This window comes from Panthera tigris, chromosome D4 (assembly GCF_018350195.1).
Source record: "Panthera tigris isolate Pti1 chromosome D4, P.tigris_Pti1_mat1.1, whole genome shotgun sequence".
Classification (NCBI taxonomy): domain Eukaryota; kingdom Metazoa; phylum Chordata; class Mammalia; order Carnivora; family Felidae; genus Panthera; species Panthera tigris.
Window position 1 is genome coordinate 43679694 of NC_056672.1, and position 17372 is coordinate 43697065.

General features: G+C 35.3%; 1 protein-coding gene across 6 annotated transcripts in view; it reads left to right on the forward strand.

Annotated features, from left to right (window-relative positions):
- Positions 1 to 17372, forward strand: part of DENND4C (DENN domain containing 4C) — a 123488-nt gene that overhangs the window by 78271 nt on the left and 27845 nt on the right. For 4 of the 6 annotated variants that reach the window (XR_006210330.1, XM_042963464.1, XM_042963465.1 and 1 more), the window contains 7 exons: positions 1554 to 1686; positions 4097 to 4303; positions 8961 to 9089; positions 9284 to 9428; positions 9694 to 9840; positions 15084 to 15206; positions 16215 to 16361. Coding sequence is in view for 5 of the 6 variants with exons in the window: in XM_042963464.1 (XP_042819398.1) it covers positions 1554 to 1686; positions 4097 to 4303; positions 8961 to 9089; positions 9284 to 9428; positions 9694 to 9840; positions 15084 to 15206; positions 16215 to 16361 (1031 nt within the window). In the remaining variant the exon portion in view is untranslated. The remainder of the gene's footprint in view (positions 1 to 1553; positions 1687 to 4096; positions 4304 to 8960; positions 9090 to 9283; positions 9429 to 9693; positions 9841 to 15083; positions 15207 to 16214; positions 16362 to 17372) is intronic. The other 2 variants (XM_042963466.1, XM_042963467.1) reach the window with 1 other exon arrangement.

Here is a 17372-nt window from a genome sequence, read left to right on the forward strand (position 1 = left end):
GTGTTAAATCATTATATTATATGCCTGAAACTGATATAACCCTGTATTAACTACAAAAAACAAAAACAAAACAAAAAACAACTTGAAGAATAGGATTTGGATGGGAACCTTTTAAGAAATTAAAATATATTTGTTATTTGTTGTTATAATTATGATAATACACAGTTTAACAAACTTAGAATTATCAAACCAAAAAAGAAAGCTAGCATATCATTTAAGCACCATGCTTAATGTCTCTTAACAACTGTATGTATATCTTTCCTGTTTTTGTGCATAAATTTGCATTTACTATATTAAAACAAATATGAGTTCATATTGTACATATTCTTTGTAACTTGTGTCTGCCTTTAGTGGTCTGGACATTTTTCCATGCTAACAAATATTTTTGTGCCATATCATTTTGAATGACCATATTGCATGCATTTATTGTGATTTGTTTAACTAGTCTCTTGTGGATTTTTTTTTTTTTCCTGGTTCTTTATCTATATCCTTGTGTATATACATAGGTTTTTCCTTAGGCTGCATTCCTAAAAGAATATCTGAGGCAAACAGAGTATAAAATAATTGTCTTCCAAAAATATGGAATTAATATCTTACCAGGACTGCATAAGAATGAAGAGTACATATCTGGAATTTAGTGGCTTAATGAAGAAGTACTATTTTGGTTGCATGTTAATTATAGAATTTTTTTTCCTTTGTTTTAATCACTATACATTGGAATCCATGTATTGACAAACAAGGTGAATCAAATAGGGAAGGGCAATAACTCCCAGAAGAAAATTGGCCAAAGGCAATAGGTAGGCAATTTCCAAGAAGAAATCCCAATAATCAATGTGAAAATAAATTAAGCTTCTCTAGTATTGAAAGAAATGCAAACCAAAATGGTGAGTAGAAGCATTTTTAACCTGTCAGATTGAGAATAGGTTGTGCTACTATTTAAAGTGTAAGACTGTATGGAACTATAACCTTTCTTGAAATAATTTGATAGTGACTATAATAATTTTAATTTTATTGATAAACATTGACCATAGCAAAAATACAAAGGTATAAATACACAAATATTAATTGCAAAAATTCAGAAATAACCTAAAAATGTCCAACAATAAAGAATGGTGGAATTCTGGTATGTCCCTAAAATAAAAATCTTACGGATTTTTTTCTTGTAAATACCCATGCCAAGATACTTTTATGAAGGAAAACAAAATTGCCAGGTATACTAAATGTTACTTTTAATATGAATTATAATTAAACACATGGATTCTGTTGAAAGTTATTAACCTCTGTCAAGTAAGAGATCAGGGTTTTCTGTTGTCTAGGGATTGGTTGAAAATAATGAATAGGGTGGGGAGGAGGCCAAAGTTTCCACGTAGGTAGTCTGTGTATCTTATTATTACATCTTATATTTTTGAAAAATAATTATTTTTCTATCTCTGGATTGTGGTGAATAATATTGGGTACTATTTAAGATTTAGAAATACTCACCTAAATTCTGGAATAATGTGAAGAATTAATGTATTTTATATCAGCAGCTCTATTTTTGCTTTTTATTTTAGTTACAAATACTTTCCAAGACTGGACCTTAAGCTTTTTGACAGACCACAGGAGTTGAAATTTTGTTTTAGTAGACACCCTACTGGGAATAACATTACAAACAGTCCAGCTCTCATGGCTAAGAGAACTAAACAGGTCAGATATTCTTTATCTAATACATGTTAATTTAAAATGTAAAATATGTATATGTGATATGCAGCTCATAGTTTAAAATGATCACACATGGCAAACATTTGAAGACCCACCATGATTGTTAATGAAGTCAACTAGATGTTTTGCAACCCTACTTCTATTGTGGCTGAGGTTTTTGAGTGCTTATATTTATGCTTTAAGAGAATCCTTGGGAACCAAATATACTTTTTAAAAAACAACTTTATTGAGATATAATTCACATACCCACAATTCACCCATTTAGAGTATGCTCAGTGGCTTTTACTGTGCTCACAGGGTTGAGCAACCACCACCACAGTCAATTCTAGAACATTTTCATCGCCCCAAAAAGAAAGCCTGTGCCCCTTACCTGTTAACCCTCCCATCCATTCCCCGCAGCCCTAGGCAACCACTGATCTATTTTCTATGCCTATAGTCTTGCCTATTCTGGGCATTTCATATAAATGGAATTATTATACAATATGTAGTCTTTTGTTTCTGGCTTCTTTCACACAGTGTAATGTTTTTAAGGCTCATCCACTTTGCAGCATGTGCTAGTACTTCATTTATTTTTATTGCTGAATATTCCGTTGTATGGATATGTAGCACATTTTATTTATTCATTCTTGTACATGTGAGTGGTTCCTATTTATGGCTGTTATGCATAGTGTTGCTGTGAACATTTGTGTGTGTTCGTGAGGATATGTGTTTTCATTACTCTTGGGTAAATGCCTAGAAGTAGAATTGCTGTGTCATATGGTAACTCTATGTATAACCTTACTGTCAGACTGTTTTCCAAAATGGATATACCATTTTAAATTCCTCCCAGCAGTGTATATGGGTTCCAGTTGTGCCACATCCTTGTCAATTCTTGTTATTATCTGTCTTTTCTTTATAGCCATCCTGTGTGAAGTGGTATCTCAGTGTAATTTCAACTTTCAGATCTCTTGTGGTTAATGTAAATATACTTTATGCCAAATACTACATTTAAAGGGAGTGAAAGGGAGCTTATTTAGAGCAAGCTAGACATCTTGCTTTAATACCATATCTGATTTAGGTGGAAAGAGTCATTCTGTGATTAGGTGTGAGTTAAAATGAAACATCTATTGACGTTGTGGTCTACAAAACATGGAAAACTTGAGAATGAAGTTTTTAGTTCAGGTTTTACCAATTCATATACAGCCCTCCAAATCCTAGAGGTAACCTGAGGTGTTCCTTAATATCATACAATACACATTTCTCTCAATGTCTGAAGGGAAGTTGTTGTTGTTGTTGTTGTTGTTGTTGTTGTTGTTGTTATTTGCTTTTATCAGCTTAATAAAAGCCAGTTTTTAAAATGGGAGCATTTGGTTACTAAATCTTTAAATCTCATTTTCACCAGAATTTTTGTCCCCAAGGCTAGCTGGAAAAGAAAGACCTTCCTATTGTAGAAAAACAAGGGACTTTATTTTTAAATATATCTTCAAGCCTAATAGAAATAGAGCTTATAAAAAAAATTAATGCACCAGGCATTTTTATTTAGAACAAACCACAGGAGAAGGGTTTTTAGTGCAAGGCACACAGTGGTGGTCTGATATACCTGGAAGGCTCTGTAGTTTCTGGGAGTATATAGTTAGATTAAAGCTCAGCAGGTGGTTTTGATGCCTACTCTTTTCCATCTAAATCAGAATGAAAATCAGAAGTAAGAAAACATCACTATCAGACTGTTGGGTAGGAAGGTCTGTGATCTTGTCAGACTATGTTGCCTGCAATGGCATATGTCTTTTTAAGGAATCAGTCAATGAAAGAATTAAACACTGTGGTGAGGGAGGGTAGAAGGAAATCTTGGTAGGAAATAGACTGGGTTATTTGTCAAACATTTTAGTTGGGAGAAAGGTAGAAAGACTGTCACTTTTTAAGAATGCCATTGATGAACCTACAAGCTCTGAATGGTTAAATCTCTTTCATTAAACATAGGAGTGCCTTCTATGTGAAGGGCAACTAGCCATTATATTATAAAAATATGAATGATCCCTGATTTTAAGGGATTTCTAGTCTATTGGGAAAGTCTTGCTTGCCAGCAAATAGTTACTGTGAAATATAAAGTGCTTCTATAGACGAATGTTGAGGAACCACGTTGTACTAAGTAGGAAGCCACTCATGAAAGTAAAACGGTGAAATGCTTGATTTTAGAGTCCAGTTTTACATTACATTCTTCTCTTCTCACTTTTCTCCCCACCCTAATGGATTTTAATAAATACCATACTAGGTTTTCTTGTAAGCTTTTTTGGTAAGTAATCCCTACTCCCAAGATGGGGCTCGAACCCATGACCCAGAGATCAGGAGTCGCATGCCCTACCGACTGAGCCAGCCAGGTGCCCCAAATACCATAATGTTTTATTTATTCTCTTTCTAGGAGATAAAAACGGCTCATAAGTTGGCGAAGAGATGTTACACAAATCCACCACAATGGGCCAAGTGTCTCTTCAGTCATTGTTACAGCTTATGGTTTATTTGTCTCCCAGCCTATGTTAGAGTTTCTCATCCTAAGGTCAGAGCACTTCAGCAGGCATATGATGTACTTATTAAGATGAGGAAAACAGATGTGGATCCACTAGATGAGGCAAGTATAATAAACTGAGTCATGATTACTAAGACATATTTTTGTATATTTAAGAAAATTAGGTCTTGGCCACTTTAAAGTGCTCTCAAGTATTTTCATTAAGCAACAAAGGTAAAGTTATTTGTTTCATAGAGCTAGTACTTATTATTTATTTTTAAGTACATTTGTTTAAAAATTATTGGTTTGGAATGAAGCAGAGACTGCCTTAGTTAAGTCAGGTTGGTTGCACCTTATAAATAGAAATTCATATTGACTTCATTTTATTCTTAGTATAACTTTATTAAAAAGTAAATACAAAATAGACTTTTAGTAAGTGGCTGTCCACTTAGGCTCTATGTCCTAGGATGAGTTATATAACCTGTTGTTTCACATTATGTATCTGAAAATGTGGCACTGTTGACATTTTGGTCCACATGATTATTTATTGTGGGCCTGTTGTGTGCATTGCAGGATGTTTACCAGCATCCCTGGCCTCTGCATACTGGTTACCAGTAGCACCCTCCCTTCTCCTATGTGGCAATCAGAATGTCTGCAGACATTGCCAGATTTTCCCTGGAGGTCCAAATTGCCCCACTGATATAGACAATTGTAGTTGGTACCATCTTTATAAGGTTAACTTGAGGGCAAAATCAAGTAATGGACAGATTGTGCCTAGAATAGTGCCTGGCTTATAGTCTAAGCACTGAGTGAATGATATGCTAAAGGTTTTATAGACATCATCTCTCTAAAGCTTCAGAGCCATCCTAAGAGATAGGTCATGATATTATCCAGTTAATGGTTGAAGAAACTAAATCGCTTATTTAGCCTTTTTCTTTGCTGTTTTTCCCTCTAAAAATAACATTTGGTGTTAAAATAACTGTAAATGATATTTAGAACCAGATTAGGATTTAAAGCAAAGTTGAAATAAAAATTCAGAGTAATGGGTATCTGAGGGGAAAGAGCACAGGGGGATAGAAGAGAAATGGGATTGAAGAGAAGGTGCATCATAGGCTTCAGCAATAATTCTATAGCTTTTCTTCTTAAAAATAAAAAAGATCTTAAATGAATATAGCAGGTATAATATGAAGATTTGATAATGCTTGTGGGTACACTAAAACTCATTTTTCTCTATCAAGTGTATGTTATAAAACCTTTTAAAATAAAAATTATAAAACAAATAGTAAAGTATCCATTCTCATGTTTGGTTACATTTTCTTTCATCTGTTAATAAAACTTTGGAAATTAAAAGGGCTTGATCAGAGTGTTTCGTACTTTATGCACTTTAGTGTTTTAAAAAATTTGTTCTAATAGAGTTTTCTATCTAAAATGTGTTTTAAGATGTGTTTTAACTTGTGAAAGACCAAGTATTTTTAAAGTGTTTTAAAGTATGCTCTCTGAATTGTTACTGCACTCTAAATTCAAAGTACAGTACTTGATAAATTACAAGTTCATAACACATATCATAAATTGCCTGAAAAGTATTTTCCTCTATAGGTATTAAAGTTCACTGGTAGTCTTTGGTACAAATAATTATCTTCTCTTGTTTTCTGACATGCAGCAATTATGACTAGTAGACTAAAAATTTTTTTCAGATGATTTCCCTAATAAACACTGTGGTAAGAAGTTTAAAATTTGGAGCTTAATTTGTTGTATTCCTACTTCTAACAAGTTACATTGACAGATTTTTTTTAGTGCCCTGAAGTCATTACCTCTCCACAACTAGAAGAAAGAAATGTTTATTTTAAAACTTAAGAATATATATTTGCTAGGTGTATTTCATACATTTTATCTGTTTATTGATTATACATGGAATAGCATATTTAAAGTTTTCACAGTATTGTCACATACATTTTTTCCTTTGGTATTCCCAGCAACTCTGTGAGGCACTTTATATATTAGCTACATTTTATAAAGAGAGTAATTTGAAACTTAAATGAAGTGATAAACTTATACATAAGACTGCCCAGTTAAGTAGTTTTGAGTTTTAGGTCTATTTCATTAGAATCCACTGTCTCATTCATATACTTTATGTTTTAATTTGACGGCTTTATGTTCTACATGTTATGTTTGGATTTTAAAATAAAACTCTTAGAAGATCAAGAAATAGCACATGCCACATAGACGAAATTACAATGTGTAATGCATTTTGCTTTTAATACTATTTACAGAATAAAAAAAAAAATTTAATGTTTCCTTATTTTTGAGAGAGAGAGAGAGAGAGACACGGAGCACTAGCGGTGAGGGGTGAGAGAGAGGGAGACACAGAATCTGAAGTGGGCTCCAGGCTCCAAGCTGTCAGCACAGAGTCCGATGCGGGGCTCAAACTCACAAGCTGCGAGATCATGACCTAAGCTGAAGTGAGGGGAGTGACAGAGAGAGAGGGAGACAGAATCCTAAGCAGGCTCTGCGCTGCCAGCACAGAGCCCGAGGTGGGACCTGAACCCACAAACTGCGAGATCATGATCTGAGCTGAAGTCAAGAGTCAGACACTTAACTGACTGAACCACCCAGGCACCCCTAGAATTTTTAATGAAAATGAAATATTTGTGTCAAACATATTCCTACACTGTCTTATCAGTCTATTCATCCGATATTGTCGTACATTGCTGAGTAACAAACCCTCCCAGAACTTAGTAGCTTAAAACAGTGATTTCATTAAATATTATTATTATTTTTTTTTATTTTTATTTATTTATTTATATTTTTTTTTTTTGCTGAGAATCCAGAAAGGATTCTGGGTTATTTTTCAATGCTCCTCATCGCATTAACTGGGATCACTTGATAATAGTTGCTAGTTGATCTGGTCTGAAGACAGCTGAATTAAGATACCAGCCAGGTGCCTTGGCAAGAGTGATTGTGACGCTGGGCTCAGATGGACCCCTCTCTCTCTCTGTAGGTTCAGGACCTCCCTCTGTGGTACATGGGCTTTTTCCATGATAGCTTAGAGCTGGAAGAGCATTTGTTTCAAGAGAGAGGAAGTGGAAACTGGCAGTTTCTTAAGACTTAAGCCAGGAAACTAGTACAGTGTCCCTTTAGTCATATTCTATTGGTCATGTAGTCTCAGAAGCTCTTCTCCCTCAGTTCAAGGGTAGGGACATAGACCTCTCGGTGGGAAGAGTAGCAAAGAGTGCGTGGTTATCTTTTATCTATTACAGGTATCGAAAAGATATGTTACAGGCAACAACATACTGCATTGGAAAAAATGTGTCTCTGTATTATTACTGTTTCTTTAGTTTGGTCCCTGGCTCTTATCTCTTATACAGGTAAAACTGGAAGGTTGGGGAATACTTTCCAGACTTCAGAATAAATTCATTGTCTAGAATGGTTGTAGAAAACCAATTTGACATAGAAAGTGACTTACTACTTTATGGCTCACAGAATCTTAAGAATTGATAGTATTTTAAGACATTTTAGTACAACTTGAATATGAAGCTGAGATGCTTTGTATAAAGTCTGTAACATATGGGATCCTGCCTATATTTGAATTGAGTCTAATTATTAAGAAATGTGTATGTGTTTTGTTGAGCTCAGTTCCACCTCCTTATTTTTTTTTTTTTTTTTGAAATTATACAAATGGTTTACTCCTTCCCTGTGGCTTTTTTGGAAAAATTTCAAACTGTTTACTCTTCTGATATTTGAAGAACCCTCTTGTACCCCATTCTTTTTCCTCCCTTCAAACATCTTACCTACTTCCTTCAGTTGTCCTTGATTCCCAGTTCCCTAACACTTCTTTAACCTAGTCTAACAGTTCCTGACCTCCTTCTGCTTCTAAATTATACTCTCCATTTTTAGCTTCAAGTATTCATCTTTCTGATCCTTGCCTTTTCTTGTCTATTTCATTTGTTCTGTTCTCTTAACTAAAATATCCTTTCTGAAATCGTTTTACTTTCCCCTCTAGTTGAGAGAGCAGCTTGGCTTGATGGTACTCGTAGTTGTTTACCAACTCTGTCCTAAAGTACCAAGAAGAGTATCTTCTGTATGTATAGTTCCTTATTCTTAGACTAAGCTGTAACATAGTTTGTGGCTGCGCTGTCGCTATTCCTGTAAACTGGCTCACCTCTTTGCCAGGAACCTTTGAGATCCCCGTTTCATTTTTCATGGTTTCTCTTGTAGTCTTCTAATATGTGAGATTCTAACTTTTAGGAATTTCCAATTCACTGGCCCTCTTGTGATCAGAACAAGCCCTCCTCAGTAAACACACATTCTCAGAAAAGCCTTTGCTAATCAGATTACAGTGTCTTAAAGTTTCTTCTCTTACTTTTCCAAGACATGGGTTTACAGATCTTTTGTTGTTGTTGTTGTTGTTATGTAGGCATTCTGGGGGTGTTGTCTTTAATTCCTTTAGCACAGAATATAAAACATGATTTGTGAGAGAGTTATTTTAATCATATTAGATTTTAAAAATGCATTCCTTCTCAAATTATGGGGACTAGTAGTCATTCTCTTTGCATAAACTTCGTTACTGAAACGATCTTCTAGATCTTACGTGAAATAGTTAATAACACTGGTACTTTCATTAATGAGTAGGCTTCAGAAACAATTTACTGAGACTCAGAAAAAAAGGGTAAAGTAGTGCTTAATGACTCTGATAAGAAGAATTGAGTAATTTAAAAATCTCTGCAAGTCATAGATAGACTGATATGCCAACTACTAATGCTTTGATGTTATTTTCTGTTAGGTGTGCTATCGAGTAGTAATGCAGCTTTGTGGACTTTGGGCTCATCCTGTTTTAGCAGTGAGAGTCTTATTTGAAATGAAAACTGCTAAGATAAAGCCAAATGCTATTACTTATGGTTATTATAATAAGGTAAGTAGGACTGACATTAGACAACATACGCTGCTTAATTAAGACTGATACATTTTTGTACCTTTTATTATTCATGAAATTTCTTTTATAGAGGTTTGGGCTATAGTTATTTATGTATATATTATATATGTATGTATCTGTTTAATAAATCAAGTGTTCCTAATAATTATTTTTAACCTTTGTTTTACCTTTAGGTAGTTTTGGAGAGCCCGTGGCCTAGCAGTACCCGCAGTGGTATCTTCTTATGGATGAAGGTACGGAATGTGGTACGTGGCTTGGCACAATTTAGGCAGCCGCTTAAAAAGACTGTGCAAAAGTCACAGGTCTCCTCAATATCAGGTAATACGTGTGATTGGAAAGATACTCTCTTGCTGAACCATAAGCTTTATAGGCCTATGAGTTTTTAAGAGTATGAAGTAGGAAACGTAAATGAAATTCTGGTTGATATTTTCACATGCAACTAAAGGTAGAGGTTACATTATTGTTTCCCCCCCACAAATTTAGAAAGTGCTCTGCAACTGTAAATGAATTGTGGGGCATTCATGTTTAGTTTCAGAGATTATCAGTGCATGAGTTATTGAACTGCTATTGTCCTTATCTTTAGCTCCTCAGAATGCGACAGGTGGAAGTGATGGGGACACGGTGAGCCACGGTAGCGTGGATAGTTCTAATGATGCTAACAATGGGGAGCACACAGTCTTCGTCAGAGATTTAATCAGGCTTGATTCCACTGATAATCACTTTAGCACAGGTACTAAAATCTGGATTTTACTAACCCTTCACTTACTCTCTTGTTAAGTCTTTCCCTTTTTAAAAAGCTTTTCCCTCCTTTCTTGAGTTTGTGCAATATGAGTACTTTAAAAATACTCTAGAAATAAGGGAAGAAATTAGTCCTCTGATTGCAGATGGCTTCTTTTTATTTCCTGTAGTATAGCATTCTCTTCGAAGTGCTGTGCAGAAGCCTCTAGCACAGTGCTGCTTTGTATTTCTTCATCCTTGATTTGGGAAAGTATATGCTGTAACTGTAGAAATTGTGAACTGAGGAACCTGAATGTTAGGTGACACAACTTGCAGATACTTTTTCTCATTACGTGGAAAGTATTTATTGAGAATTTGAAATTATACATAGTAAATAGAGAAGAAAATAAGTCATACCATGAGAAAAAGTATTCTCTTTGCATAGTCATTATTTTAAATGACAATTTTTAAAATCTGAGAAATGTCTGAAGCTACTTTTACAAACAAAGCCATGGGCATAACCACTGTCCTCTGAAGCTGGAAATAAGCGCAATTCAAGTAGCACATTGAGCAAATATATGTGTGTTGCACATCCTTCTTTTTGTGTTTTCTTTTTTGTTGTTGTTATTGTTAATATCTCAAGCTTTTCTTTAAAATGAATCCTAAGTCTAATTCCTGTGCTTCATCTGATGAACTTGTCTCAATGACTGAAGTTTCCTTTTTTCTGCTCTTTGTCGCTCTGCTTTTTGCTCTGTGCTGTTTCTTGGTGCTGCATTTGTCCTTGGCTGTCATGGTGTGGGGTGCAGACAGACTTATATGACGTGAAGCTATGGATACACGTGTGCGTTAATTCTACCCTTGAATGTTAACCACTTCAGGTAATTTCCCATTTATTAGGTTAAACTTTGCTGACATGCAAGGGTGGGGGAGAGACTTTTTGTTGTATTTAAAGTGTTGTTACAGGTGGAAAACAATGCTAGTTTTCTTGCCTTTTTCTCCTTCAGATAAGTGTAATCATATATGTACCACTGAAAATATCCAACTAACATTTTACGATCATTTTGCAAAGCATATTTGTTATTTTATTTGAAAATGTACTGTGCCTTGCTATAATTCTGATTTTGAGGTTTGTTTGTAGCACCATTGTATCCAGTAGTTTTATGGGGATTAAATATTTCAGTGTTCTAGCTGTTGAGATGGTTTTTGCTTGCTAAAACTGATCTGCTAAATTCTTGCACTAAAAATTACCCCATAAAAACAGAACCATGTATAAATCATTGAAAGTCAGTGTAGAGCTATAAGTTATAATCCTGATTATAAAGCTACCTTATCTTATTTCTTCTTGTATTTTTTCCTAAAACTTATAAAATATAAATGGATTTCATTTATGAAAAAATTAAGAAAATGTGATATGAAACCATGTCCCACCAGGAATAATTATAATTTTAAAAATAGTAATAGATACTCTCCTTACTCTTCTAAAATGATCCCCTTTAATGGAAAAAAAAAAATCTCCTAGTAATTCTGAGTAATTGGCATAAAGATTCTAATAGTTGGGGAAGAAACTTTAGATCCCTTTTCCATATATATCTTTTCAGTTGCGTTTCAGATGGCTAAAGCCCTGTTTGCTGAATTTACAGTGACATATGTGTCTTTGTAGAGTTTTTGATATCATTTGATACTTTTGGAGACTTCCAAACCAGAATTTTAAGCTACTCTTTCATTAAATATTATCTTGTACAGTCTTTCCAGTTGGTACCTGATATGGAGTCACTTAGCTTGTTGGGACAGGTATCTTGGTTTAATCAGTTTTCTTAGTTCCCATTTCATGGCACCATAATGCTTTCTGAGGGGGCCAGTAAAAAATCGACAACTTAATCATTCTAACTAGAGATTATTTAGAGAAGTTTGGTTCTTTTGTTAAATTGCAAAGTTTGAGTGGCAGTGTAACAAGTGGTAGAAAGTGGAAGGCACTACAGTTAACACCTGAACAACATGGGTTTGAACTGCACGGGTCTACTTACATGCCAATTTTTTTTTCAGTATTTACAGTACTGTAAATGTGTTTTCTTTCTTAGGATTTTCTTTTTTTCCTTTTTTTATTAATTTTTTTAAAATTTGGGTGTAGTTGATACACGATGTTACATTAGTTTTAGGTGTACAACGTAGTGATTCAACTTATCTATACCTTATGCTGTTTTCACCATACGGTAGCTCTCATGTGTCACCAAACAAAACTATCATAGTACTTTCTGACTTTATTAATAACAGTTTTTTATTTTTTTAAATTGTTTTTTTTTAATGTTTATTTATTTTTGAGACAGAGACAGACAGAGCATTAACAGGGGAGGGTCAGAGAGAGAGGGAGACATAGAATCTGAAGCAGGCTCCAGGCTCTGAGCTGTCAGCACAGAGCCTGACGTGGGGCTCGAACTCACGAACTGTGAGATCATGACCTGAGCCGAAGCCGGACGCTCAACCGACTGAGCCACCCAGGCGCCCCTAACAGTTTTTTAAATTTAAGTAATCCCTACCCCCAGCATGGCGCTCAAACTCAGGACCCTGAGATCAAGAGTCTCATGCTCTTCTGACTGAGCCAGCCAGGTGCCTCCTTAATAACATTTCTTTTCTCTAGCTTATTTTATTATATACACAAATGACATATAACATGTGTGTTAACTGACTGTTTATGTTATTGGTAAGGCTGCCAGTCAACAGGCTGGTAGTTAAGTTTTTGGGGCGTCAAAAGTTACATGTGGATTTTTGATTGTGTGGGGTGGGAAGGCCAGCACCTCTGACCCCTGTGTTGTTCAAGGGTCAGCTGTGTATGTTTTGTATCATGCCTCGTCGACACACTTTACAGTGACTCTCTAGGAACTAAGTGTCAGTTGTGGTGTAGTTTTATGTTGGTCTTCAGTCTTCGTCTCAGTTTTAAATGATAGAACTTTAAAGCCAGAAAGACTTGTTTAAACCTTTATCTTGAAGTTATTTCACACTTACAGAAATGTTGCAAGTACAGTACAGAGAACCCTCGAATAAATTATATTTAGATTCATTCAATTTTAGCTTGCCATATCTGCTTTATCATTTTCTTTCTGTACACATATGCACATTGTTTTCCTAAGTCATGTGACAGCAGGTTGTAATACATCTTGCCTTTTTACCTTTTGATACTTTGATGGTATTTTTCTCTGATAAAACCATAGTATAGTTACCAAATTTAGGAAAATATTGACATACTACTTGAGTCTGTAGTCTACATTCCAGTTTTGTCAATTGCTGTAATATCCTTTGTGGCATTCTAGCTCCCTCGTTTAGTCTCCTTTAACCTGGCACAGTTCTTTACCCTTTTCCTTTACCTTTTCGTCTTTGTCTTTTCATGACCCCGCCATTTGGAAGAATTCAGTCCAGTTATTTTGTGGAATGCTCCTTGGTTTGAGTTGGTCCGATGTTTCCTTGTGATTAGATTGGGTTGTACGTCCATGGCTCTACTACAAAAGTGATGTTGTATCCTTCTTAGATTATCACATCTCAGAGGCACACAGTATCTGTCTGCTTCTTATTGGTGATACTGATTTTGATCACCTTGTCTTAGCATTTGGTTTCTCTTAGTTATTATTCTTGCCCGTGCGGATAATAAGCTACCAGTGAAGAGACTCTGAGAGTATGCAATAATGCCCTCTTTCTCATCACACTTTTTCTTATGAATTTAGCATACATCAATAATTCTTGAACCAGTCTGTACTATGATGGTTTTAAAGCAGGTGATTTTACCAATGCTATCCTCCCTCCACATTTGTAAGATGATATTCTATTGTATGTCCTTTGGTTTCATCATTTTACTCTGACATATCCCCTATCATGTTTTTGAACACTTCCTTTCTTACACAACAAAATGTTCCTGGCTCATTCTTGTACCTTTCCTGCCTGAGATTTGAAATCAGCCATTTCTTCAAGGATCCCAGATTCCTTTCAATGGGCAATAGATTCTAGAAGCCAATATCTGGACTCTAGGTATGCTTACTGCTACAGGGTATTATTGCTTCTGGACTTTTTCAGCAGAGATAGAAAATATATATATATTTGAAAATATGTATGTATGTATGTTTTAGAAATACTTCCATTTTCTTAAAAAAAAATTTTTTTTTAATGTTTAGTTTTGAGAGAGAGAGAGAGAGAGACAGACAACACAAGTGGGAGAGGGGCACAGAGAGAGGGAGACACAGAATCCGAAGCAGTCTCCAGGCTCTGAGCTGTCACAGCCCGATGTGGGGCTCAAATTCATGAACCACGAGATGATGACGTGAGCTGAAGTCAGATACTTAATCAACTGAGCTACCCAGGCACCCCGAAATACTTCCATTTTCAAATCAACCCCATAAGTTTTTCTTTGCCTTCCTTCATTTCATTTTTTAAAAATCTCTCTTCATCATTATGTTTACTCATTTGCTCAGTCTTGCAGTACACATAAAATAATTTCAGAATTGCTACATCTATTACTCTGTGAGAAACGGACTTTCTAAGGAGTTCAGAATTTGTCAGTATTACCCCCCTGGCTTAGAGTATATACTCAAGATTACGTGTTCAGAAGTTTCTTCAATCAGTCCTTTCCTCCTCCCCCACCATTTCCCATCCTTTCAGTGTGATTATTCACGTGAAATACAGTTGGTCTCATTTGTTTCTGTTTGCATTCAATTTTAGTTACTATTCTCCTCCCAGTTTTGCTGATTTAATTTTTTTGAATATGTAGAAGTTGATGCATTTCCAAAAATAAAAACAACACAATAAGCTGTATTTGGGGAAGTTTCTTCCCTCTTTATCCTTCCAGAGTATTTTCCCCCACCCCTTGTCATTAGCCAGTTTTATTGTTTTCTGGTTTATTATTTCTGCATTTCTTTTTGCAAAAGTAAGCAGATATGTTTGTTTTATTTCTTCTTCTTTCTTACACAAAGTGTAGCATTCTGTAGACATCCTCCAAAACAAACTTTTCAAAACATCTTGTCCAAATCTATTAGTTTACAGATGAGGAAACTAAGGTTCAGTGCTTCTAAATTTTTTAGTCTTTGATGTTCCTGTTTTTACTGTTCTTTGCTTCTTATCATTTGTTTAAAATGCTCTGTGTGCTTTGTGAGCTTTCTTGTCTTCCTTTTCTGTAAGTTTAATCGTGTAAATCAATGGAATTCTCTTTTGACATTTTATAGCTGGACTATGAGTATATGAAAACATTTACATGTAAGCTTGCATTCTTTTTAACAGGTGGTCAGTCTGACCAAGGCTATGGGTCTAAGGATGAACTTATAAAGGATGACGCAGAAATTCATATGCCTGAAGAACAAGTAGCAAGAGAATTGATAACTAAAACAAAAGTGCAAACAGAAGGTTGAGTACTGATATTTGCTAGCTTTACTTAGAAAAATACTGTAGTTTTTTTTTTTTTCCTCTTAAGATTTCTTTAGTAATCTTTACACCCAATGTAGGGCTCAAACTCACAACACTGAAATACAGGGTCACATGCTCTACCAACTGAGCTAGCCAGGTGCCCCTGTCTTAATTAAGTCTTATTTGATAATTTCTAGAAAGAAATGTAAGGCCTGGGCTTATAAGATACTATGTAATGTTAGCTATGGATAGAATGAGTAGTTTCTGAATTTTAGAATTCAAGAGATCTTTTAGAGACAGTAGGTCAACCCTCAATTTTGTAGGAAAGTGTGATCCATTGACGTATTGATTTGCCAAAGTCAAATAGCTATTTTGTGATAGAACCAAGACTGAACTTGAAGTCCTCAGACTTGTGTTCCAGTGCCTGTTTTATTTTAAAATGCCATTTCACTAGAAGTCCTTCAAATATCTAAGTAGGTATTTTTCATTGGTAGGTTAAATACAGTGTGTGTGGTTTTCCTGTTTGTTTGTTTTTATTTTTTTGTTTTTTAATGGGACTCATTGAGGTAGATATGGTTTGTAGTAATCATTTTATGCAAATGTGGAAGAATTTTCTGGCTTCATGGTAATAAAATGTTCTTCCTATCCTCTTACATAAAAGTGTACTTTCCTTCAATGATGTCACTTATTTTATGCTCCAGAGTTATGCAGAAGCAAGCCCCTCTCCTACTTTACAAGTGATGAGAGTATGTTTGAAGTCCAAAGCCTTAATTTATTCACGGGAGTGCTCAAGTTAGCATTATTGATGCTACAATAAAGCGTTTATTTCAGTCAATGCTGGCAACATTTATGGCATAAAATAAATTAGACACAGTAAATTAGTAATAAAATAGTCATATATTCACTCACACTTGGAGAAAAATATAAAAGAATAAAATATTATAAAAAATCAACATACGGTTTCTGTGCAGTATAAGTAGGAATAACATCCAAATATCTTTTTCGCAGAAGTGTGTGATGTCTCTGCTGTTGTAGCAAAACAGTCACAACCTAGTGCAGAGTCACAGAGTCCTACTGAGCCTCCTGCATGGGGCAGCAGTATTGTGAAAGTTCCATCTGGTATATTCGATCTCAATGGCAGGAAAAGCAGCACTGGTGAGTCTTTACATAATGATTTCTAAGTATTTAAAATATACTTCTACAGATATATATGTCTTTAATGACATTAAGTTGATGACCTAATTGTGATGAACATGCTAAATTTAGAGCCAGAAGTAAGTTTGAATCCTATAAATTGGCTAAAGAAGTTGTTACTTAAAATGTTCAGTGTTTAAAAGGAGGGGTATTTATTGTGTCCAGTTGTTACTGGGAATACATTTTCTTGTTGCAGTGCCTGTTCTCAGTTTGGTCTCTCTTTCTCATGGTAGATAATTAGAGAGGACTGCAGGGCCTCCTATACTCATTAAGAGCAAAGAGGCAGAGATGTTACTAAATTCCAAAGGGGTTTTGTATGGCAATGGAAAGGCAATGGAAGAAAAAGATTCATATCACTATGCTTTACTACACAAAAATACCAGTGGGTTTTTAATTTGGCCAGTTTTTATAGGTATCCTGAGCCACTTATTTGTGATTAAGTATTTGTTTTTTTGTTTTTATGTTTTTTTATAATTTTTTTTTAACATTTATTTATTGAGTTACAGAGACAGACAGAGCATGAGTATGAGAGGGTCAGAGAGAGGGGGAGACACAGAATCTGAAGCAGACTCCAGGCTCTGAGCTGTCAGCACAGAGCCCAACATGGGACTCGAACTCACAAACCGCGAGATCATGACCTGAGCCGAAGTCAGATGCTTTACCAACTGAGCCACCCAGACGCCCCTGTTTTTATGTTTTTTTAATGTTTACTTATTTTTGAGAGAGAGAGAGAGAGAGCAGGGGAGGGGCAGAGAGAGAGAGGGAGACACAGATTTCGAAGCAGGCTCCAGGCTCTAAGCTGTCATCACAGAGCCCGATGCAGGGCACGAATTCATGGACCACAAGATCATGACCTGAGCCGAAGTCAGACGCTTAACCGACTGAGCCACCCAGGTGCCCCTGGGTTTTTTTTGTTTTTTTTTTTAAGTTTATTTATTTATTTTGAGAGAAGAGAGCACGAGTGGGGGAGGG